Source organism: Ammodytes marinus, assembly GCF_949987685.1.
Source record: "Ammodytes marinus genome assembly, chromosome: 20".
Classification (NCBI taxonomy): domain Eukaryota; kingdom Metazoa; phylum Chordata; class Actinopteri; order Uranoscopiformes; family Ammodytidae; genus Ammodytes; species Ammodytes marinus.
In genome coordinates this window covers 14,533,917-14,557,504 of record NC_137224.1, presented here as the reverse complement: position 1 = coordinate 14,557,504, position 23,588 = coordinate 14,533,917, and the positions used below count along the sequence as shown (strand labels likewise).

General features: G+C 42.7%; 1 protein-coding gene across 2 annotated transcripts; it reads left to right on the top strand.

Annotated features, from left to right (window-relative positions):
• Positions 1–1,719: 1,719 nt before the first annotated feature.
• Positions 1,720–23,584, top strand: slc38a10 (solute carrier family 38 member 10). 2 transcript variants are annotated; one of them, XM_080049139.1, is made up of 17 exons: positions 1,720–1,900; positions 2,099–2,357; positions 3,738–3,855; positions 4,359–4,404; positions 4,573–4,666; positions 4,824–4,967; positions 8,751–8,875; positions 12,260–12,362; positions 13,299–13,481; positions 13,928–14,039; positions 15,706–15,812; positions 16,214–16,370; positions 18,075–18,242; positions 18,656–19,117; positions 19,230–19,316; positions 20,443–20,580; positions 21,271–23,584. In XM_080049139.1, exons 2-17 carry the CDS (start codon positions 2,268–2,270, stop codon positions 22,521–22,523), a joined length of 3,387 nt encoding a protein of 1,128 aa, XP_079905265.1. In that variant the 5' UTR covers positions 1,720–1,900; positions 2,099–2,267; the 3' UTR covers positions 22,524–23,584. The 2 variants fall into 2 exon arrangements, with proteins under 2 accessions (XP_079905265.1, XP_079905266.1); XM_080049140.1 differs by lacking the exon at positions 8,751–8,875 and adding an exon at positions 7,522–7,646.
• The last annotated feature ends 4 nt before the right edge of the window (positions 23,585–23,588 follow it).

Below are 23,588 nucleotides of genomic sequence, written 5' to 3'. Positions count from 1 at the left end.
GCACACCCGGCTGGGGGGAAAGCTCCCAGGTCAGCCACTCCCCCGCCCCCGGCTCCTTCTTCTCTTTCCTGGTCAAACAACACAATAGTCATCTATCGGTGAGGGCACCGGGCTGGCGCTTTAGCTGACAGGAATAAACTCGGCTACTGCCAGCAACATTTTCAGGTGCCCGGGCTGGCTTATTTCTCTGACGTCATCCACAATCGGGCCTGGTCTGTTTTAGTCCCTTTTTATTTGTTCCCTCTCACACCTTTAGCCCACACATCCCTCTGTTGCCTGTTTCCCTTTCCTGAAAGGACTCTCTGAGGCATCTGGAAAAACAGGATTCATGCACGTCTGTTGGTATTGTTATGATAACAGCGTTTCATCTGTGCCGAGAGAACAAGTCTAGTCCTTTAGTTGGTAAATAAGTAACAACCAAACAATGTGGAAATTCTCATTCAAAATACTCTTCCTTGAGCAAAAATTACAAAAGTATTTATCTGCAAAATATAGGCCTACTTAAAGTATAAAAAATAAAAGCACTCATGCTGTTGAACAATGACCAGTGTGATTGATACATTATTACAAAAGACATAATTAAATTGTAATCGATGCAACAATGTGTCGGAAACATTTAGCTGTTGCGCTAGTAGTTTAAACTACTTTATACAGTAAGCTAGTTTTGTCTATAGTGGTTTATGAGGGCCACAAGATAAATCGGGGGAGTCGCGAGATGATTGTGGATGTATGACATAAAAAAATCAAACATAAATTCCAAGTAAATTTGTATACCCTTTTCTTCTTTTAATCTTTGTTTTTTTGTTAAATTTATAATTATTTGACCACTTTGGCATCAGCCTATATTAGAAGGAAACCATCTAAAAAGTTGAGGGGAAATCATTCTTTGGTGAGACCGTCGACAACTCTAAGGAGTCAGAGAAATGTCCAATGTAGAATTTTTTTTGTAAGAGGTCAAAAGGCGAAAGCTTGAGAGCCCCTGATTTAATCTTAAAAAATTAATTGCATTTTATGAGATTACCGTGTGTTTTTTTATCATATAAAATCTTTATCAGAAAAGTAACTTGTAGCTGAACCATAGCTGTTGAAAAAATCTAGTGGAGTAAAAAGTAGGCCTACAATAATTCTGTGCAATGTAAGCCTAGTAGGCTATAGAGTAGCAGAACTAAAATACTCAAGTAGGCCTACATAACAACGGAAGTTCTTAAGAAACAAAAACCCTGCGTTCCAATACCAATACTTCCCTACTATTTAGTATGCCAGAAAAAGCTTTAGGATGTTCAAATACTTGCACGTCAATTGTAGTATGCTGAAAATACATGTGTCCCACTAACTCCAAAAGCATTTTGGAGTATTCGACTTTATTCTTGACATTTCTCGACATAATAAAAAAAAACTTCCTTATCTGATTTTTTTTCTCTCCTGTGGCCTTAAAACTTTTCTGTACTAGTATGTAGTGTAGTAAAAATAAAAAGTATGTGATTTGGAACGCAGGGAAAGAATAGCCTATGCTGTAAAAAAAAAAAAAAAGGTCAAGAGGAAAAGGGGCAGTTAAGGAGACCGATGGCACCTATTTCAACAGTAGAGTGAATGCAACACTACTATGTATTAACCACTAGCGGGGGCCCAAGTGCTTCAACAGTAGGGAAAGCTGAAGGTTGTGTTGTCTTCTCTTACCTCCTCGACTGTAGCCTACGCTCCACTTCCTGGATACGCGTTCTGGAAAAAAACAGTCAAGTTGGATTTCTATTGATCGTTTATCCCTTTAACTTGTAGCTTTGTACACACATACACGCGAAGACGGAATATTTCAACGCTAAATGTGCGATAAAGTCACGCCATTGCCGATGATAGGGCGAACAAGAGAGCGAGGTGGTGGGCGCAAACGACACAGAGAAAGGTGACTTAATGAAACTACAAACGTTCGTGCAAGCTAAAAGCTACACTCTTTATCGCCCAGTGCTCTTATTTTTAATTTAATTTTTACATTTCATGTCAACGTTTGTGTTTGTTTAGAAAGCATTGTAGCCTACATAACTAGGGACAGTTCAAATGTTTCAAAGCTCAAACTCATCAGTCTGTGTATTTTCCTCCATAGCGCCACGTCACTGATCAGCGGAGGAGCCAAACACCCGGAATTAAAGTTGTGTCGCCGCTTTGGACCACACACGACGAGACACTTAATACTCACCGTTAGCCTTCAATGAGCTGCTGTCTTCCTGCTGTTCGACGTTTTCTTACCGAAGGAGGATAAAAATCAGTTGAAAATGACGGCGTCCAACTGGGGTCTCATCATGAATGTGGTGAACAGCATCGTCGGAGTGAGCGTGCTCACCATGCCCTTCTGCTTCAAACAGGTGGGTCACCTGCGGCTACATCCCTCACGCGCCCCCGCGGATGTACACACAAAATCCCTCCTGGTAACACGGTCCCTCAGTTCTGTAATGACTTGAGAGAAGTAGCTATTACAATGTTTTAACTTCAGTAAAAGTAGTTAGTCCGGCATTTAACATTTTACTACAATATAAGTAGGCTATCTGTTACAAACTGTACGAGACCTCTTCAATATAAATAATGGCTAATGTCAGTGTTATAAAATCTATTATAGGGCCATTATTATTAATGCACAATAATGTAAACTAGCTTAATTTGGTCTCTCCCAGTGGAACACATTTTAATTGTATTATCCTGAGGGGTAGTTTATTCTTCATTTGTCATCGTTTATAAACTGTTCATACATTTTGTGTGTTAAATCTTAATCTGAAAATGTATAGGCTACCTGTTGCTGTGTAAAATAAACAGTTGAACACAGTATTTCCCTCTTAAATGTAGCAAGTGGTGTACATAAAAAGTAGGACACATACCCAGGTAAATTACAGGTAGGCTACTGTAAAACCAGTTATCTGTGCTACTTGTTGTAATAATTCGTTGTTACTTTCTATATTCAAATTCATATACATTTTTACCAATAGAGTCAGATTTGAAAGGTGTGGGGAAATGTTGCTAGCAGCATAATATAAGTTTACTTAAATATTTCATATCAAGCAACATACAGGTAGCTTTAAACCCTCTTATAATATAGGCCTACTGTACATCTGAAAACCCTGGTGTGTGAGTACATCAACCCTAGCATGAATACAATGTTATGATGGGAAAAAAAAGCAACACAAACTACAACCCCCTAAATGACCACCATGTTGTTGAGTGATCAGTGTTACCTGGCTTCAGCTTGATGACAGTGTATTTAATGTTGACCTGTTGTACAAGGACATCGGGGCAAAGGGACATATGATTAATGAGTGACTGTATTACTTTTATAGCCTGACAACTTCCTCATTAGATCATTGAATGCCTGGTCGATCATAAACATTGACTTCCTCTGTAGTGTGACTGCATCATCAACAGTCTTTTCCCTCTCTGCTAAATTACCCAATACTGTAGGGCAAGGCAATGGCTCCGTTTATCTAATTTTCCGTATAAACCTGGATCGAAGTTGTGTAATTTCTCTTGTTTTACATTGTGGCTATCTTGTACATTAATAAGCCATCCGTTTTCTTCCTTTTTAAATATACATTGTGTGTGTATGTATATTTTTTCTCTTTCCATAGACCTCAATGGAAAAGATTTATGGAAAGATAGAAAATGTGTTTCCTCCTTTGAACGCTGTTATCATTTAGTTTTAAGGACTAAATGTAGTCAAGCTAGTTAAGTAGAATGCCATCTATGTCCTCTTGCAGTGTGGGATCGTGCTGGGAACTCTCCTGTTGTTCTTCTGTTCGTGGATGACCCACAAGTCTTGCATGTTCCTGGTCAACACAGCGAGCAACACCAAAAGAAGGACCTATGCAGGACTGGGTGAGCTTAAACAATGAGTGACATTCCATTTGTAAATAAATGCAATAGTTGCTGCTTTGTGTTCATTTCCAGCAGTAAAGTAGTGATTCAGCCTTTATGCAGTTCATGGAAGGCTTTTCATGCGCCACTTTTACTGTTCTCAGTGCCCAGCTTCTACCAGGACTTTCACAGATAATGAGATAAACCCCATTTTTAGCAACCGCTCCACTTCTAAATAGAGGAAAAACAAAGTTAGCTTTGACAACGATAGCCATCGTGACCGAGCCTTAAAACACACTTGTATGACAATGATAAGTTAACAAGAATATTGAACATTTTAATTTCAAGCCTCTGTATCCAGTGCACACAGTGAATAACAGATGTGTTGGGAATGCTCCATAAGCATAGCGATAAGCAATGGTGGTTTTGATGTTAGTTAATATTAGAACGGACACTATTTTTAGGATGCTGCCATCTGTTTTTCTAAATCTTGTTCTCATCAATGTCACTCCCTTTCTCCGCAGCCTTCCATGCTTACGGGAAACCAGGAAAAACACTGGTGGAGACCAGGCAAGTCTTCTCATTAATTCATTTCACACGTCGGGGCTTTCTGTGAAGTATACATCATCATAAACATATAGGAAATAATTGACTATAATAACTTATTTCCCAAATCATAATAATGCTCACTTGTATTAATTACGATTTTGACCTGTCCACTGTCTCTTCCCCGTGCAGTATGATCGGTTTGATGTTGGGGACCTGTATTGCCTTCTACGTTGTGATAGCTGATCTGGGCTCCAATTTCTTCGCTCAGCTTTTAGGCTTAGAGGTTTGACATCAGTATTAACTTGTCTATTCATGTCTCTCTCTTACTGCAGTCAATTTTGGAGTAATATTAATGATAACATTGAGGTAAGTCAACAGGAAAAAAAACGTGATTCTTGAGTAACCACATTGTATGACTCTGTGGCACCCTCCTCCTATAGGTGACCTTCGGATTCCGTGTGCTGCTGCTTTTCGCTGTGTCTCTGTTCATCGTCCTGCCGCTGAGCCTGCAGAGGAACATGATGTCATCCATCCAGTCCTTCTCTGCCATGGCGCTCATGTTCTACACATTCTTCATGTTCACGGTGAGACAACCAACGCACGGGGCTGCTACTGCACTCTAATGCGTCTGATTAATAGCCTGAAGTGGAAACACACTTTGGCTTTGCTTACAAAGTCTGACAATTAAAATGCTTGAAGTACTGTAGAGCTGCCCTTGTAGAAGATAAAAAGCCTTTTTATTAAGTTAGCGGGACAGTTGCACTGCACAATAGGTCATATATAACCTTTATCATATTGGCAGTGATAATTTGACATCTGCAGTCCAGAGGTCGGTTATTATAATTCAAAATGATCAAGGTGTGCAAATGAGGTTAAGGTTGGTTATTTTGAATATTACATTTTTTCATGATGTCAAATCTAGTTGATGCATTTGTGTTCTCTATATGCATTGTTATTCCTAAATAACTAGAGTCCAGATTCTTTATTGCAGTTTTCGTCCCCAAAGACACTGACTACATATAAATACCATATAGACGTATATATGACCTGCAGCACAGTTTGTTGACTTTGCTCTCTGTTTTGTCTTGAAACTCATTTTCAAATTTTCTTAAATTTTTTGGGAAAAGTGTTATTTTGTTATGTATTCTGTGTTAATGCTTCCTTATTCGCCCCATCGTACAGAACTGTGCCTTCCTTAACCGACACAATATGTTCTTGCTCCCCTCCTTTTTTTAAAGAGCAAATTTAGACTAAATCACATCAGGCAGAAAACAATTGGCTGCACTGCTGAAACAAAGGCTTTCCCCAGGGAAGGAGACATCACCTGGGAATGGCCACACGGGACAATTTAAGCACTGTAAGTGCAAAGTAAATGAGGGTCAGATAGTCAACTCCAATAAATCACAATCCGTTGCAACTTCAGCAAATTATCTTAATGTATTTTCTCATGTGTTGCCTAATATAAATATGTCAAATACATTTTATATTTTTCCAGACTATAGTCTATTTTTATTGCCGTTTATACAGCACATCAAACGCATTTGACATATTACTTTTTAGGAAAGACATTTTTATTCTCTGATCCTAAGTCAGCATGACAATCCTATTTGTATATACCTCTCTGCCCCAGTTAGTCAGTATTTATTAGTAACACCACTATATCAGCTGGCTGTTGAAATATCCCTTAATGATTATTTGGACATGGCTCTTTTAGGAACTGGATTAAATACGAAGATTTGGGGTTTTGTCTTAATATTTTTAAGCATTTTAATCATGCTGCACTTCTAGCTACACTACAACCACTAAATATTTTTGTTTAGCGGTAGCCCTTTTTAAAGAGGACCTATTATACTACTTTTCTGGTCTTAATTTCTTGTTTTACACTGCTATAGAGCAACCTGACACGAATCACATCACAAAAAACTATGTAGATTTTCGGGAAGCTCTTTCTCTTATTTTGGCGATCCAGCACATCCTGTCAACACTTGAGTGTGTGTGCTTCGGCAATCTCCGCTCCCTCCGCCTGTGCATCGGCCATCTCCGCTACCCTCCCCCCCCCCTCCTGCAAACCCCACTCCGTTGTGATTGGTTACCTTCCTTCCGAAACACTTTCAGTGGCGGGAAGCGCGAGCATGGACCTATAAGGGCGCGAGGCAGACGCGAACAGGGAAGTGACAGCATTACCATACATGGAAACATCCGCGTGGTCACATCACCAATTTTTATGCGACGTCACCAATTATGAAAGGGTAGACCGCTTTGAAGACGTGACTTCTCGACTGGCTAGAATAGTGTTTAGTGCTCTGCACAGACACCCCAGACGGTCAGCAGGGAATACGTCGAAATGCATGTAAGTCATTATTTGATAATTTAGTATGGTTAAGCATGACTATGAATCATCATAACAACGTTTATAGGTCATAAAAGTCAAAAAGCATCATAGGTCCTCTTTAAGCTTTGTGGAAAAAGTTGGAACTGGCAAACGTTAAAAAAGTTTTGCTTAGCAATTGATGTGTTTCTGTACTACTGCAAATTAAGCAGATAAGTTAACAGTCTTGTCCAAACAGGCTTCAGTACAGCCATACTCCATACATGTGTTGCATCATGGGTTGAAGTGTGGTCATTGGTGCATCATCATAGTAAAACATGTTAAACTCCAGTGACAATCCAAGCAGCAGTAGCTGCAGCTTTCTGCCTCTTGTGATTTGGACTCATTTACTCTTTAAATGCACACACAGAGTTGTGTGTGTGTGTACGGTTCTGTTTTTTGCCGACCTGCAGCACTGCTTCCACACTGCCGTTGACAGCCCTCTCTGTGGTGTGACGTCACGTGACTTTTGTAGTTCCGTTAGCATGGCCATAACAGTGCTGTGTGGTGTGCTGTGTGCGTCTGGCTTCAAGATCCAGCGCCCAACCCAGTCCAGAACCCCTAACCCTCTAACAGTGATGTATTTCCTTCCCTTTCTCCTTTTCATCCTACCTTTTTTCGTATGTTGTACCACTCTCCCTCTTCCTCCTCTATTTCCCTCGTGTCCTTCTGTTCTCCCTCCCTCCACTCTTCCTGGATGACCTACCACCCTGTGTTTGCTTCCCCCTCCTCTATCCCCCCCACTTCTTCTGACGCTGGTGCTGATGTAGATAGTGTTGTCGTCTCTGCGATACGGCTTAATCTCTGGCACCTGGGTGGAGCGGGTTCACCTGTGGCGCTTCAAGGGCGTCATTCAGTGCCTGCCCATTATCGCCACAACCTTCTGCTGTCACCCGTAAGTAAAAGAATACCCAGGGGGAAAAAACACCACCAAAAAATTCCATCACCGTAAGTGCGGTAGGTGGGAAGGGGGGGCTGGGCATGGAGAGTGAAGGTATGCCCCTGAGATGTTGACCCTCCCTTAAACCCCTCCCACCTACCTGAACATTCTGCCCACTCCTTTACCCTCAACTCATCCCCCCATTTTTTCACCTTTTTTAATTTTTAATTGGGGTTCGGTCCAAACCATTTGAGCTCCGTGAGTGTCTTGTGTCTGTGTGTGGGTTTTGTTTTTGGTGGCAGTAGTACTAAGGCAGGGGTGTGTGTGTTAAGTGAATGTTTTTGTCCCACCACCACCACCGCTAGCCCTCACCCAGGACAAGCAGCCCTGGGTCTGGGTGTGGGTGTGAGAGGCTGGTGCTGCTGAGGGTTATGGAATGTTGTGCTGTCCTGTGGTGGGACTTGGAAGGAGCAAGATGTAAGAAACACATGCTGATTGAAAACCTGTGGGGTTGTTTTTGTCTAGTTAAGCCTTTTTATAAACATATATTTTTTAAATTAAATGTATAATTTTGCTTTCACTCATTAAACTACAGAGTTCCCACGGTCATGAAATTCCTGCAAAAATGCATTAGGTAGTGCGCGACTGCGCGTTAAATTTTTCATGGCTTTCTAACGACACGAGAGAGACAGAGTCTCATTATTGAGTCACATGATTGCTGAACAGGCCTACTTTAATCTACTTAAATAAGGGCATGGAAATTTAATAAAATGTAATTGAAAAGTTTTGAAGTTGTATCGGTAAAAAATGTGTGGGAACCCTGTACATATCACCTTCATTACTTTTTTCAAGACACCATGACAGGTTTTTGTGTTCAGTATGGGGTTTCTTCTTGCCATGTCTCTTTGTTGTTGTTGTTGTTGTTTCCCTTTCTCCGGTTTTTCTCTTTCTCATTCATTACTTATAATATCTGTCTGTGTGAGCCGCCAGCATGGGTGCAGCCCCCCCTCCTCCTCATCTTCCTCCTCCTCCTCTTCTTCTTGGAGTTCCCTCCCCCCCATCATTTTTGGTACGGGCCGTAACCTCCCCCCTACCCCCTTGCCCTCCTTCCCCCCTCAGATGGTGTTGTCCTCGTTCAAACATGAGCTGCTCAGTGGCTGGTGGCTAGTGCAGGTCAGGCTGGTGCGCTGGGAGGGTGTGTTTCGCTGTATCCCCATCTGTGGGATGGCCTTCGCCTGCCAGTCGTAAGTACTGCCTCCCGCCCCTTCCATTCCTCCCCTCCCCCCCCCCCCCCCCAACCACGGTACTGTTATAGAATTTATGTCAAACAAGACTCCAAAACAAAAAATCTTGACCGTAGCCATACAAATCACGAGGTGGGTATATATGCTCAAACAGGGGGCTTCTTTACTGTCTAATAACTCAGCAGCGGCACAGTGATTTGAATCTTTTCATTGCTGCATGTAGTAATTGCGCAAACGTCACGTTAAGTGCATGTCTACTTCTTGCATCATTCCTTAAAGCCACGGCGGAGGGTGTGGGGTGAGTTCGTCACGTTTAAAACACACACCTCTGGGTGGTTGTTGAGAGGTTTCTAGCTGCAAATGGAGGCTGCTCCTTTTTCCGCTCTCATGTGCTTTTTTTCCGCAGTCGGCTAATCCGTTTCTGCTATCGCTACAGTTCGGTCTTCCCCTCTCTAGAGTTAGACGAAGACTTCAATTGCTTCTAATGCAACCCAATTTTGCAGCTAACACAAAATAAACCCTTTTTTGTGAAATCACAGCAAAAAATATCACTCCGACAAGTTTGGGCTAACTTTTGGTCAACTTTCTGTCCATCAGCTTTTTCCTCAAATTTACCAAATATACATATATGTTTGTGCAGCAACTACTGCACATGCTTTGAGATAAAGTTTTTATGACAAATTCTAAGGTCAATCTCTTTTTCTGCCAATCTTGTCATTCCATTAACTTTCCCCTCAGCGACTGCAGATATCACACTAGTATATGTGACCTCACACAGTTTAATCAGAGCCTCTCTGAGTCACCTTATTCATTCATTCCTTCCTTTCTGTCACCTGTCTGCATGCTCTGTCACTGCCTCTTTTGTCCTGTCTATGCTTTGGTGCTTGCTCTGGGGTTTGCGGTGAGTTGAGTGGGTGTAGGGTTACTGTGTGAAGGTCAACTGGGGTCTGAGTGTTACAAAGCCTTATCTTTTGATTTGAGGGGGTGTAGAGAATGTTATGGTGACGTCATCATTAGGTGCCAGATGTTTGGGTGGTGGTGTTACTATGTGGGATTTGTTTATGTGTGAGAGGTAGAGAGAGTGAGGTAAGTGGCAAGAGTGGGTGACTGTAGCCTTGAGACTGCGACGGTACCTAAATTAATATAATAGTCACACATAGCCAACATAACATTATGGTCCAGGGTGGGCGTGTTCACTAGCAAGTCAGAGGTGTGCACATGTTAGAAGAGGGAAGAGAAAAAGTGTGCACTTGTGTGTGTTGTGTGCGTAGGTTTCCCCACTAGCACAGTGCTGCTGAGTGATATTTGGCAGTGTGGTTTCTTGGCCCTGTGCTCAGGGCCGAGCGGCAGGCAGCTTAAAGCCAAACCACTAATCAACACATTGGACCGACGCCATCTTGCAGACACACACACACACTGATGTATTCACGGGGCTGATTAAACTCCTCTCAGCACATTGGACTTTTATTACATTCATGAAAACGTGTTTACTTTCAGTTAAAACATTACTTAACATCACCATTATGACAGAATGGGATGGGAGCTGGCCCCTTTTGGTTTTGGCTGCTCGTTTTAGAATCGCGAGGAGCAGTTAGCTCATAATAGGGGTCCATAAGACAAAACATGTGTGGCTCAAAATGTCCCCCCTGTGATGCTGCTACTGTCAGCCTGCTTTCAACCCCCCAAGTTAATAATATTATCTACAGCACACACTCCAGCCCCCCGCCCTCAACACACACAACAGCCCCCCTCCCCCCCTCATTCTCTTTGAAGACCTCCTCAGTCATATTTCCTCCATTTAAGGGGCAGCGTTTAAGGCCAAAACACATTAGCCCCTGAGTCAGGACTATTGAGTGACCATTAGATGCTTTAGCTCCCCACTTACAATATGCAGTTTTATTTAACCTTGGCTATGAGATTTACTGGATCGCGGAATTAAACAAGCGTCGAGGAACGGCACCGTGGGACAGCGCTTGCTCATAAAACCAGCGTGTGTGAAAGAGACACGCAGAGAGAGAGAGAGGGGGGAAGAGGCTGATGAAGCTCTCTCTCTCTCTTCTCTCTTTTTCTTCCTTTCACATATACAGGAGGGACAGAGAAAAAGAGGAGGCGTGCACAAAGACTCTGCCAGGAAAAGTTTATAATGCCCTTAAAGCTGCCAGGGACTCGCAGTTATATATAAAGCCTGTAAATTCACTGGTTAATGTGCCGATGGTCCCCTCCGACGAACCACTACGCATTCTCTCATAGCAAGGGACAGCAAATGACGGAGGGAGACAGATACTTTGGGGTTTTCAGTCAGTCTCAGCTTGAACCTCAGCCAGCCTTGACTACTGTCACCCATTCTGTGTCACACACACACACACACACACACACACACACACACACACACACACACACACACACACACACACACACACACACACACACACACACACACACACTCGTATGCAGAGAAATACTTGATACACACTTCACCCCCACTGCCATGACATAACTGCTATTTTGATAAAAAAAAAGATATATGAACATATTAAACATGAATTGTAAGTTGCATTCATAATGGGGGAAAAATGAACATGCTGAAATATGTGCTGCATTCATGTGCATGTCTAAACTGACGGATACACAACTTAGATCTTGAAGCGCTTCATGACTGGACCTGCTAGTGTCTAAATTAAGTCTGGCTCTGTGGGTTTCGGGGCCATTTTTGTTGGCAATAATCAATTGATCAATCATGGAACAAAAGTTATCGATCAAAGCTGGCTGTCCGCTTTCTGATCACCCATGGATCAATGCTGCCTTAAGATCCAGCAGGAGAGTTAAGGCACTGTGATATTTTCATTGCTTAAAATAATGCACATTTAGCAAGCTTTATCCAGTTTTTGGATTTGCTCGTTCGTCTTCTTTTGAAGAGCTGTACTGAACGACCTTTACTGTCAGTCAAACAAGAATATGACTACAGCTAGTAGACAATGCAAATCTTAATTGGATTTGTAACTAATGACTGCGTTAAAAAGTGTAATAGGCTGAACATTGAGTTGTATGAGGAGAGATCTGTATGATTAGATTAATCTGTTGGGAAAGAAAATGGGCCTCCAAAGGCCAAATGGCTACACATTAGAGAAAGTAGATTTTAAGACTAGATGGTCACATGTAACAGTCAGCTGTTTGAGCAAAAAAAATAAAAAATAAATCACAACTAGGCTGGTGCCCAGTTCCCGACTCTAGATTCCCTAGAAAGCTAGATTAGGGAAGGTCGCTTCTCCATAGCAACAGCTGTGTGTCTGATAATCCAGACAGTGCACTTGAATGCACACCAGGGTGGTCTCTTGTGTCACACAGCGCTGCAAAGTGTCTTGTTGTCATGGTTGTCTCTCACAGGCAGGTGCTGCCGACCTACGACAGCCTGGACGAGCCCTCCGTCAAGCGCATGAGCACCATCTTCACCTCCTCCCTCAACGTGGTCACAGTCTTCTACATCACGGTGAGCAGCTGGAACACACACAAACACACACACACACACACCACCAGCCCAACCACCATTTTACACTGTGGCTACATTTGTCACCGTCACTAGACTACGTTTACATTCACAGCAATACTCCGATATTAACCAGGTTAAGGTCATATTCAGAATAAGCCATAATCGGAATAAGACACCTGGAGTATTACGATCTTTATCACAATATTTTGGCACCTTAATCAGAATAAATATTCCGATCTGTGTTTATGCTGCATTTTTCGGCATTTGCCGCAGTTTGTGGCGCATGTCCTGGTTTACGGCAGTTATTTAGAGTGTGTAAAATACATGCAACAAGGCTCCTTTAAAAAAAAAAAAAAAAAAAGCATTTTCATTTTTGGCGTATGAAAAAATGCCAGACAACGCTAATGACATAAAGTGAGTTCATTTTCCATGGATGGGAAAGGAATTATTACAGGAAAAAGGGCACTGACGTCAGGCATCATGACGCTTCTCCCACGTTGCTGGTTTATTTAGAATATGTGGATTGACATGTTAACAGGAATATCCCCATAGCATATTGTCTTAACCGGAGGACGGACCTAAATCAGAAAATGCTGTGCCTGTAAACGTAGTCATCGCTGTCACATGGAAACTATTGGGATTTTTGATGATCTTACAATGTCTGCTTGTCAATCCCTGCCTTAAAAGTTATTGAATGTTGTTCCTGTAAATAAATTACTTTTTATAATTTATGTAGCAGTAGTAAAATCTCGCTTTTATTCTTTTTTTAAGTTGCACTAAAAAGAGTCTGAAAGATGGTCCGTCAACCTGCACACAGCCAGATGTCTGATGCATTTGCACACACATTTTGTTCTCCTACATATTCATATATACCTTCTTTTTTTCCTTCTTTTTTGTTGCTGTATTTGTTTCCCTCCACCTCTCCCCTTACACCAGGTGGGTTTCTTTGGCTACGTCAGCTTCACAGACAACATTGCGGGTAACGTGCTGATGAATTTCCCGTCCAACCTGGTGACGGAGATGATCCGCGTGGGCTTCATGATGTCTGTGGCCGTGGGCTTCCCCATGATGATCCTGCCCTGCCGCCAGGCCATCAACACCATGCTGTTTGAGCAGCAGGTGAGCGCCACCGCTGCTACTAAAGTGCTAGCACGCGGGGGAATGTAAACTATTTGGAAACAGAAATTGGTATGCATGAAGAAAACTGATGTGTATAACATTACAATAGCCCCCCCCCCCCCGCATGTGGCAGATATTGTCTGGATTAAATATGCAGTAAATCCTTCTGCGTGTTTCTTGTTCCTTTTTTAAATAACTGGATGATAATGTTATATATTGTGTAAGATTATGGACCTGGCACCCCTATCCTCTGTCATGCAGTTTAATAATTATTAAAACAGAAACATGTTGCTCCATGTTAGCAGAGCCTTTTGGAAACAACCACTGTGGTACTCAACTGTGACGTCAAGAGATTATTCATTTTTTGATGATCGTATCCAGATAAAAGTCCTATGGCACGCACAGTTTTCTTTTTTTCTTCTGATTTTGTCTTTCCATCCTTACAGCAAAAGGATGGGACGTTTGCTGCCGGGGGATACATGCCTCCTCTGCGCTTCAAGATGATCACCCTCTCCATTGTGTTTGGCACCATGCTGGGAGGCATTCTCATCCCCAACGGTACATCCTGTGTGTGTGTGTGTGTGTGTGCATGTGTGTGTGTGTGTGTGTGTGTGTGTGTGTGTGTGTATGTGTATGTGTGTGTGATAGAATGTGGACAACACTGCATGGATTGTATGTGTGTGTGCACGTACGTGTGCAGCTCACTGACCGGCGGTCTGTAAGGTGCATGTGTTCCTTCATGTGGGCGGAGTAGCTGGGGAGCTTTACGACATGTGTGAATGCAGCTTTACGAGTCAGTGACTGTCACACTCTAACACAGTCCTTAAATCAGCACCCTAACTTTTATCTCCTTTTAGACTGGGCAGACGGGAAGATAGGGCTATTATTCTCTCAGACTCTCTCTCTCTCTCTTTCTCTCTTGTGCAGACACACGCACGAACGCACGCACACACACACACACACACGCACGCACAACCCATGTACACACCAATGTTGGCTCTCTGTGAGTGGGATGGAAAGAACTCAAAGAACCTGACAAACGGCTCAAAATGGTGGCGATGTAAAGGTTAGCTTGAGTTTATGTTTTATTAATCCTTTTATATGGCGGCTGTTTGTTAGACTTTTGATTGGGAAAAGACACACACACACACACACACACACAGAGTGGGGTTTGGCTGGACCTCTGTGTATCTAATCAGACTAATAGACTGAGGAGAAGGGGAAGTAAGGACCCTGGGGAGAACAGACACTAAATCCGATGGAGACAATATGGTGTCCGTCCTCTGGATGAACGATGGGTTTCCCGGCCTGACGCCCAGCTGGCCCGGTCCACAGAGACAGGGGTTAGGGCCAGAGAGAGAGAGAGAGAGCTGCTTCTGCCAGGAGCGGGGTGCCACAGAACGGATGGGAGCGTGGGGCTGGGCGGGTGCCGGTTATGGATGGCAGAGGCAGGGGTTTGAATGGAGCTAATGATAAAGCCCATAGATGTGGGGAATTTCCTTGAGTAGGCATGGGCCGGTACGATATTCTGACGGTATGATAACCTTAACCTCAAATGTGTTATTTTGAGATTTCTTTTTTAAACAACATAGAATATTCTTAACATGATCAACTTTTATGATAACAGTCATTGAATTATTCTTAACTGAATTGAAATAAAAGCAGTCCTTTTAAGTGAGCAGCTCAACAAGGTTTTTAGAGACATGCTCAATTTCTACACATTTCTAGTAAATGTCACCCTTTATCAACACAACCTCTCAATGACCAAATGTGTTCATTTCAGGAGACTGTCATGTGGTGTTGTGACGTAACACCACAGCAAGTGAATATTGTTGAAAGAGTTTTTGATATATAATTTATAGTGAATGTTAAGGTCGGTTTGTATTCATATATAGATTTGTTTTACTTGGATTGTCAGAGGCTTCACCTTCCAGCATTTTAGCCGTTACTTTTAGACCACTATTTACACCAATTGTCCATTACTCTTTGCTAACTATTTCAACTTTTTATTATTCATACATTTTCGGTAATTATTTGAACTTTTCACTGAATACTACCCCTGGTTGGAAATAATTATTTTAATTTCCTGGGACAGATACTTCCACATAGGCACTTGAAGAACAAATATCCAAAGTACAGCATCACAGCATTTTTATATCACTGCAGTTATACGGCTCTCCAGGACCACCAGATGATCCTTGTGCTTTCCCTTTTCTCTCCTTAGTGGAAACCATCCTGGGTCTGACTGGAGCCACCATGGGCAGCCTCATCTGCTTCATCTGCCCCGCTCTCATCTACAGAAAGATCCAGAAGAGCAGCATCATCTCTCAGGTAGGGCCTGACTGTGACCGACTCTGAATAGATTGAAGAAGATTTTCCAATATATTTATATATATTATTTTTTACTAAATGCACAATGTTTCCAAAGACAAGGCAAGGCTATTTATTAATATAGCATAATTCATACACTGATGTAATTCAAAGTGCTTTCAATAGTAAAACAACAAGAACAGGTGAATGCAAAAACACATCTTAATTTTACTACAATTAAAAATGTACTAAAAATTAAAAGTCCAAAATTCAATTTTATTATTGTTTTAAAGAATCGTTATCTCAATATCAATCAAAATAATTGCGACTAAGATTTTTGCCATAACCGGGCAGCCGTACAAATGTGTGGACTCCCTGTCTCTGACGTGTGGTGCTTGTTGGTCTTCCTCTCTACCCTGCAGCTGGTGCTTTGCGTGGGCCTGGGCATCCTGTTGGTCAGTACCTTCACCACACTCTCCATTTCGGCCAGAAGTCCCGGCACCAAGGTCAAAGCTGTTCCTCCTCCTCCAGCACCTGTAAAGAGCAACCTGCCACAACACATCCTCCTTGAAACGCACGGTAAAGATAACTGCATCCACTAAATGGCTGGGCAATCACTTCATCTGCTTGACTTAATGTAGATTAAAGTGGTTTACCAATGAGCCATAGAAACATTTAGCTAAACAGGCCAGAGCCAGGATTGTCTGCAGCGTCAGTGCTGCATGTCATTATTTCAAGCAAAAAGGCACATTAAAGGTGAATGCTTGTTGTCCAAATCAGTATATATATATATCTCCTCACAATCCGTTACATGTCTGTAGTATGTGCAGTGTGCACTAAAGAAAAAAAAAAGAGGGCCCCACCATTGCTAGCAACATACCGGTTTACAGAGCCTAGGCTGTGTATTAAGACTGGATGTTTTCCCCCTGCACACACAGTACGGACAGTTAGAGGATCGTGAGGAGATATTCACTAATTCTGACTAATTCGCTGACTCCACCTTTTTAAATACATTTCTATTCCTTGTTTCATTTTTAAAAGTCGTAGACCCCAGCGCCCCAAAATGGCAACATACATTTAAGGCAGTAGCAAAGGGCCAGCGAGACTGAAACAAAAGCCCAGAGCCACGGCGTCAAAAGAAAAAGGTTTCTTTCATGTGTGTGAGAAGAAAAGATAGACAGACGGACAGACAGGGTGAAGAGATAACCTCTTGATAATATCTGAGAGCAGCGCTGAGTGCTTGACATTGATGGAGCGAGAATGATGCCCTTCAAACTCCAGTAATTTCACCCCCTCCCCTCCCCTCTACCTCTGTTCATGTCTCCTGTCGTCCCCTCCCCCCAAAAAAAATACATTGTCTACACCCCCTTGTTCCTCCATTTCTCCCATGGCGGCTATAAAATGCCTGCAAGCTCTGGCTGCATAAAGGGGAGACTGGGTGATATGGGTTTTGGGAAGGGAGAGGAGAGGGGGTGCAGACCAAACAATAGGGGTTGAGACTGAAGGGAATTTCTCAGTTTTTCTTTGAGTGGTTGACTGGCTTTTTAGTTCCACTCCCTCTCCTTATACCGTGGTTCCTCAACAGCATATTTTTCTCACCTGTTCACTGACACAAATGATGTCTGCCTCTATATTTTTTCATGCTCCATAAATGTCTACTCCCATTCACACGATCCCACACCTGTTTCCTGTTTGTGTCCGTTTTTTGACCATTGTCTGTATTTGCTGCCACCCAGCGGACCTACTCATTAGAAATAACCGTGTTGAAATCAGTCACAGCCAAGTGCATCAGTACGCACGTCCCGTGTGAGATATGCCGCGGCGGTGTTAATTCATTTTAATGCCAACAGTTAATGTGTGCAATAAACCCAACCGTACAAGGAACATAAACGTACATGTCAGGGCTAGTGTTAAATAGGGATGTGTTAAATAGCGATGCACTAGAAAATGCTCTTTTCACTTTTCTTAGACGGAGAGAAAATAGTGGTGTCAAATTTATGGTTTCTTAATATAGTCCCAGTTATGTGTCTCACATTTTCAAACTGACTTTATATATACAGTAAGCAACAGTAAAATAAAAATAAAAACTGTCATTTAAAAAATATATTTTTTTTTATGCTTGTATAAATCTATAACTAAATGGTGGAGTCATTTTTTCCTTAACACAGTTTGTCTTAAGGATCTTGGGCATAAATATGTTGATTCATCTAATATATTCCTACAGGTGATACACAGTCGAGGTCTCCTAGTTAATAGATGTGTCTTTTCTGTGTCTTCATATAGAAAATCCTGCAAACAAAAAGCCAGTGGAGATGGAAAACCCTGAGCTGCCAGATGCAGCGGGTGCACAATCCATAGAGAGGGACGAGGCCGAGCCGCCCCAGATTAAAGGACCAGTGGAACCCCAGAGGAAGAAGGAGGAAGAGGTGCAGCTGGGCCGCCCTGATGCTGGTAAGAAGACCATCTTTAAAGGTGTCACTGATTCTGGAGAATTCCTGTTGTTCAAAACAGTTTTTGTCAAAATCAGTGAGTGTCTCCTCGCAATTCACCACCTGTCTGTACTGATGACATCACTGGAAAATAAAATCCAGGGTTTATTTCACTCTGTAAATGGGCATCTTGCGAGCTACGGTGGGCCCCCTTTGTCTACATACTTTTTTTTAACTTACCAGTTTACAGAGCCTAGGCTGTGTATTAACCCTTTTTTTCCGCAGCACACCCATTGCAGGCAGGTAGCGGATCGTGAGGAGATATTCACTGATTTTGACAAAAAGCGTTCTCCAAAATGGCTGACTCCGCCTGTTAACTGGTTAACTCCAATGAGCTATGGTAAACATATTGATGTTGTTGTTCTTTTGACTCAGGTGTCGTGGTGGTGGAGGGGGAGGCCCATCGCCACGAGCCGCCCATCCCTCATGACCGGGTCAAGGTAGACACAAGAAAGAACAACGAAGAGCTTGAGCAACAGAACCAGAAGCAGCCTGTGGAAGGAGGTGAGGAAGAACACAAGAGCGACAAAGAGCCAGGTGTAGGGCCAGAGGAGAAGAAAAAAGGCGACAGTGTTGAAGACAAACCAAAGCCTGCAGAGGTAGTGGTGGGAAAAGAGGAAGTGGACTTGGGCGGAGGTGAAGTTCACTCCAATGAGGTGCTGGATAAGGAGGTTGCAGAGGCGGGACAAAAGCTGGAAGTCCCCCCGCTGAAAAGTGTCGAGAACATCGATCCTTTGAAAGATCCTCTGGCAGGGAACGTAGCCGCTGTGGTCAACCAGGCAGCAGCCGCCGCACAAGTAGACAATGCAGCCAAGGCTTCAGATGCTGCAGGGAAACGTGAGTATTTGTCCCTGCTCTGGTATAGCTGTAGTTTAAGGCAGGTGGATGGGAAAACAGTTCGAGGGGGGAGAAAACTACATTGACCATGTTATATTTGGTGATCTTACAGTTCCGGTTCCAGAAGGAGAGCATCGTCCTGCTGCAGACGAGGCTCCAGCTGCAGACGCTAAAGACACAGCAGATGAAAAGTTGGAGGGTAAGCTAGGAGAGCTACATTTTATAGTCTTGGGTTACTTACTTTTACTTAGTTTTTTTTAAATAACTGTTGCAACTGAAATGTATCATTCGGTGACAGTTTTAATTTTTTAATTACTACAGTGTATTGAATATGATGTAATCTTAAAAAAAGATGCATGAAAATATTTCTCTTCAGTTAACTAGAGACTTGGGAAGTGGTGGGGATACCGGTCTTTACACCCACAGTAGCCTGCATTGACCAAAATGCAATGCACCTGCAACTTTGCTGGTATAGTTTGTAGCCTGTGAAATACAGCGGCCCTTTGATATGGAACTCAACCCCATGATTGATTACTGTTTAGCCCCAAGTGAGGAGAAATGGCAGCATCACTACTGTACAGCACGTAGTGATAAAATAACATTATCACAGATTTGAAATGATTAAAGAAGGTTCCTTTTAATTGGCTACGTTGTAACAAAGATTACATTGCAGTGGACTTCTGCTCTTTTACCCCTTTCGGTTTGCTTGTTTGCTGTGATCGGCTCTTGCTCATTGTGCCTATTTCTGATGGTAGAAATGGTGTGAAGCGCGGGAGAGATATTCAATTCCATTCCTTTCTCCTACGTCTTTACCTGGCTTGCAGTCGTTTTTGGCTTTATGTTGACTTTCTTGTTCTGTTTACTTTTGCCCTCTCTCTCCTCCTCCATCTTTTCCCCCTTTCTTTCTCTGCCGGACTCCTGTCACAGTGATAAAAAAGCTGGTTGCAGGTACGAATTCTCTGTTGCCCCTTCTCTTTATCTCAATCTTTTGCTCTGTCATTCACTCAGTGGGCCATTGGTCTCAATTAAATGGATACTTACATAAACATACGGTGCATATATTAATTCATGTTACCATACAACTAAACAATGTGCCAGTGTAGAATCCACCCACTCACCTTACGCCCTAACATAGTTTGTGTGTCTAGTTTGTGCGTTGGATCAATGACACAATCTAAAGCCTTATCGGAATACTATCTATTATATTTCCCGTCCCCTCTCAACGAGACACTGGCCCTTCATATGCCTAACTCAGCTTCTTAACTAATGCACTGATCCCAGAGCAGGTTGTGACTTATTTTAATACAACGTCTCTTGTCATGTAGAGGGCCAGCTGGACCACGTGGTGCTACTGCAGGTGATCCAGGAGCAGCAGCAGCAACAGAAGAGGCTTCTTGACCAGCAGGCCAAACTACTGGCCGTCATCGAAGAGCAACACAAGGAAATCCACCATAACCAACCTGGTGCGTATATACATGTAATGTTTGGCAGACATGAAAACAGATATCACAGGTGGTAGTGTAGAGACACTGCAGGAGAATGGGGTAACGTTTTTAAACTAAAATATATCATCGTGACAATTGAAAAGCACTTACTTTTTGCATAATTTTTTTTTCTCTAAAATGTTTGAATATATTTACAAATTTGGCAATATCTAACTAATAATGCATATTTAAATAAAATAATCTAGATGTTGGATAAAGCCAGAGTTAAAATATTTTGTTCATTTTGACAACATAATAGTGTTGTCCTGTAAAGATTTTACAGAACAGCTTTTGGATAAAGCCTTTTTTAATTTGATAAATAAACGTATAAATAAATAAACACCATGTACAGGTCTTAAAGTACATTTTCTGCACGTTTTTAAGAACCAGATGTATCATAAATTAGACAATTAACTTTATGAACAAATGCTTCTGTTTATAATAAAGTATAGGTTGTACGGGACAAATATACAGACGCAAACAGACAAGGTTAAGTCAAAGAAACACCTAAATGTACATTTTGGACCTTGTATTTATACTAGAATGAAATAAGTGATGTTATTGAAGCAAAATAGCCAAACATCTCTAAATTGACCAGTGCTTGAAAAAAAAACAATGTTTTTGCCTGAATGTCTCCAGTTAATAAATAGATGTGTTCATTACTTAAAGGGGCTGCTGCTGCTGAAGGCGAGGCAGAGAAAAGCCTCCAGGAACAGGAAGGTGGAGTAGCAAAGACCAAAGAGTCCGGCCTGGCCTCAGACCTAAAGCAGTCCAAGGAGGCAGTCGGAGTGCCACAGGGCGCAGTAGCGGAGCCTCACGCATTGGATCAGAACCAAGTTCAGGCCGGGGAGAAGGTTGCCGAGGTTGGGGATTCTAAAATGGCTGTTCAAGCTGCTTACAAGGAGGATGGAGGAGACCGTGTGCCACCTGCAGTAGAAGCCCAGAAGCAGAGTGATCTGGGGGCCAGGGGAGTGCCACTGGGAAAGACCAGAACTGATGACGTCCCGTCTGTAGCTGAAGTTAAAAACACAGAAGCAGAAGAAAGACTGATTGAGCAAGAAGTGCAGGTGAGACTGCAAAAGGAACTGCTCGAAAGAGGGAGGAAAGAAAAGCTGGCCAAGGAACAGGAGCAGGAAAGACTGGAGAGAGAAGAGATAGAGAGAGAAAAGATAGAGAAAGAAGTGCAGGCCAGGTTAGAGAAAGAACGAGTGGAGAGAGAGAAGCTGGCCAAAGAGCAGGAGCGCGCAGAGAAAGAGAGGATAGAGAAGGAGGTGCAGGCCAGGGTAGAGAAAGAACGAGTGGAGAGAGAGAAGCTGGCCAAAGAGCAGGAGCGCGTGGAGAAAGAGAGGATAGAGAAGGAGGTGCAGGCCAGGGTAGAGACGGAGCGTCTGGAGAGGGAGAAGAGAGAGAAGCTGGAGCTGGAGAGAGCCGCCAAAGAGAAAGTGGCTGCAGCAGAGCGGCTCAAAGCAGACAATGAAATACTGGAGGCAGCGAGGAAAGAGAAGGCAGCAGCGGAGGAGGAGGAGGCAGCTCGGGAAAGACTGGCCCAGAACATTGAGAAACAGGGGGCCGGGAGAGAAGACGGTCAGGCTTTGAAGAGTGGAGGACGAGACCTCAAAGAGAAAGTCGCCCCCAGAGAAGGTGCCCAAGCTCAGCCTCAGGGCTCCCACGAGAAGGCCCGGGAGCAGGGGGGAGAGATGGATCTAAAGCGAAGGAGAAGGGCACTAGGGCCCAGAGAGGAGCAGGCAGCAGCAGGGCCCTCCAAGGTGAAAGGGGTGTCCAGGGGGGTGCCGGGGTTGGAGCCCCTGCTGGAGCTGGGGGGCTCAGACCTGCACGCAGCCCTGGAGGAGCAGCTACTGGCCGGGGCAATGGTGCACTCACGGCAGATTAAACAGGCTTCAGAAGATGAGGGAGCAAAATGACACACATCAGAAACACACACACACACAGATCCTGTTTCAGTGATTTTGAAAGCAAGTTCAACACATACGGTTACCTGCAGGAAATGTAATATTGTAGACCCATGATGTATTTGCCTTACATTCATTCTTGCCTTCAGAAATGTTATTATGAACAAAGAGGAACATTTTCTCTTTTGACGCATACTGTGTTATAACCCAAAGTCTTTATTGAGGAGTGTATGTAAATATTAACTTATTTTTGTCTTTGTGGAGGGGGAAATATTGAAAAAAGGTTATTGTTGAAATGTATATAAATCTATGCAAATACTATTCTGTAGAGCGCAAATCTATATTATTAATGTTTGTATGAGTCACCTTAGGTCCTTTTCATACAGCAGCTCGGTAGTCTGCCTCTGGAAGATCTGCGTTTTGTGCTTCATTGTCTTTCTGTAAAATGTTCCGGTTGGTTTGTTTGTGTTTATCTGTTACTTAGAGATGTAAATAATGTACATTTATTTTGTGTGATCAGTGTTCATGGTTTCTTTGATTAGTCGACCGCATACTGGTCTGGATGTAATGTTTGGTCAGGTTGTTAAGTGATGTTTTCCTGTACTTTCAGAAATGAAAGTAACTAAATACAACATCATGCTGGAGCTACGAGGTGTAGGCCTACAGTGCCGCCTTACTCTTTGAGAAAACTGTGCACAATGACTGTAGTTACTCATCATTCCATCTTCAGTATCTCCTCCTCGTTGATTTTAGCAGTGCCTTCTAATCCATATGCAGCAGTGGTGATAGTTTTATAAAAAACAAAAATGGTTTCTCCCAATTGTTTGGTCTATTAGCAGTATCATTATTATGAGAACACAAGATTTGAACATTATGTTAAGGATATTTGAAGAAAATATGGACTATGTTTGTAGTGTTTCTTTAGTAATCCAACTTTGCTGAAAACTCCCGTAAATTAGCACTTTTGACACATACCGGACCTTTGATTTGTACAAGAGGCTATTTTGATGACTTATTTTTTTATGTGCATAGTATTTCTGTACATGTTGCTGATAAGAATGAATAAAACATCTCTCT

Excerpts from the sequence above, each read along its gene's own strand:
- slc38a10 (XM_080049139.1), top strand. The coding sequence starts at position 2,268 with ATGACGGCGTCCAACTGGGGTCTCATCATGAATGTGGTGAACAGCATC. Across the intron at positions 2,358-3,737 it reads TGCCCTTCTGCTTCAAACAG|TGTGGGATCGTGCTGGGAAC; the intron begins GTGGGTCACCTG and ends GTCCTCTTGCAG. Across the intron at positions 19,317-20,442 it reads AGCAGATGAAAAGTTGGAGG|AGGGCCAGCTGGACCACGTG; the intron begins GTAAGCTAGGAG and ends CTTGTCATGTAG.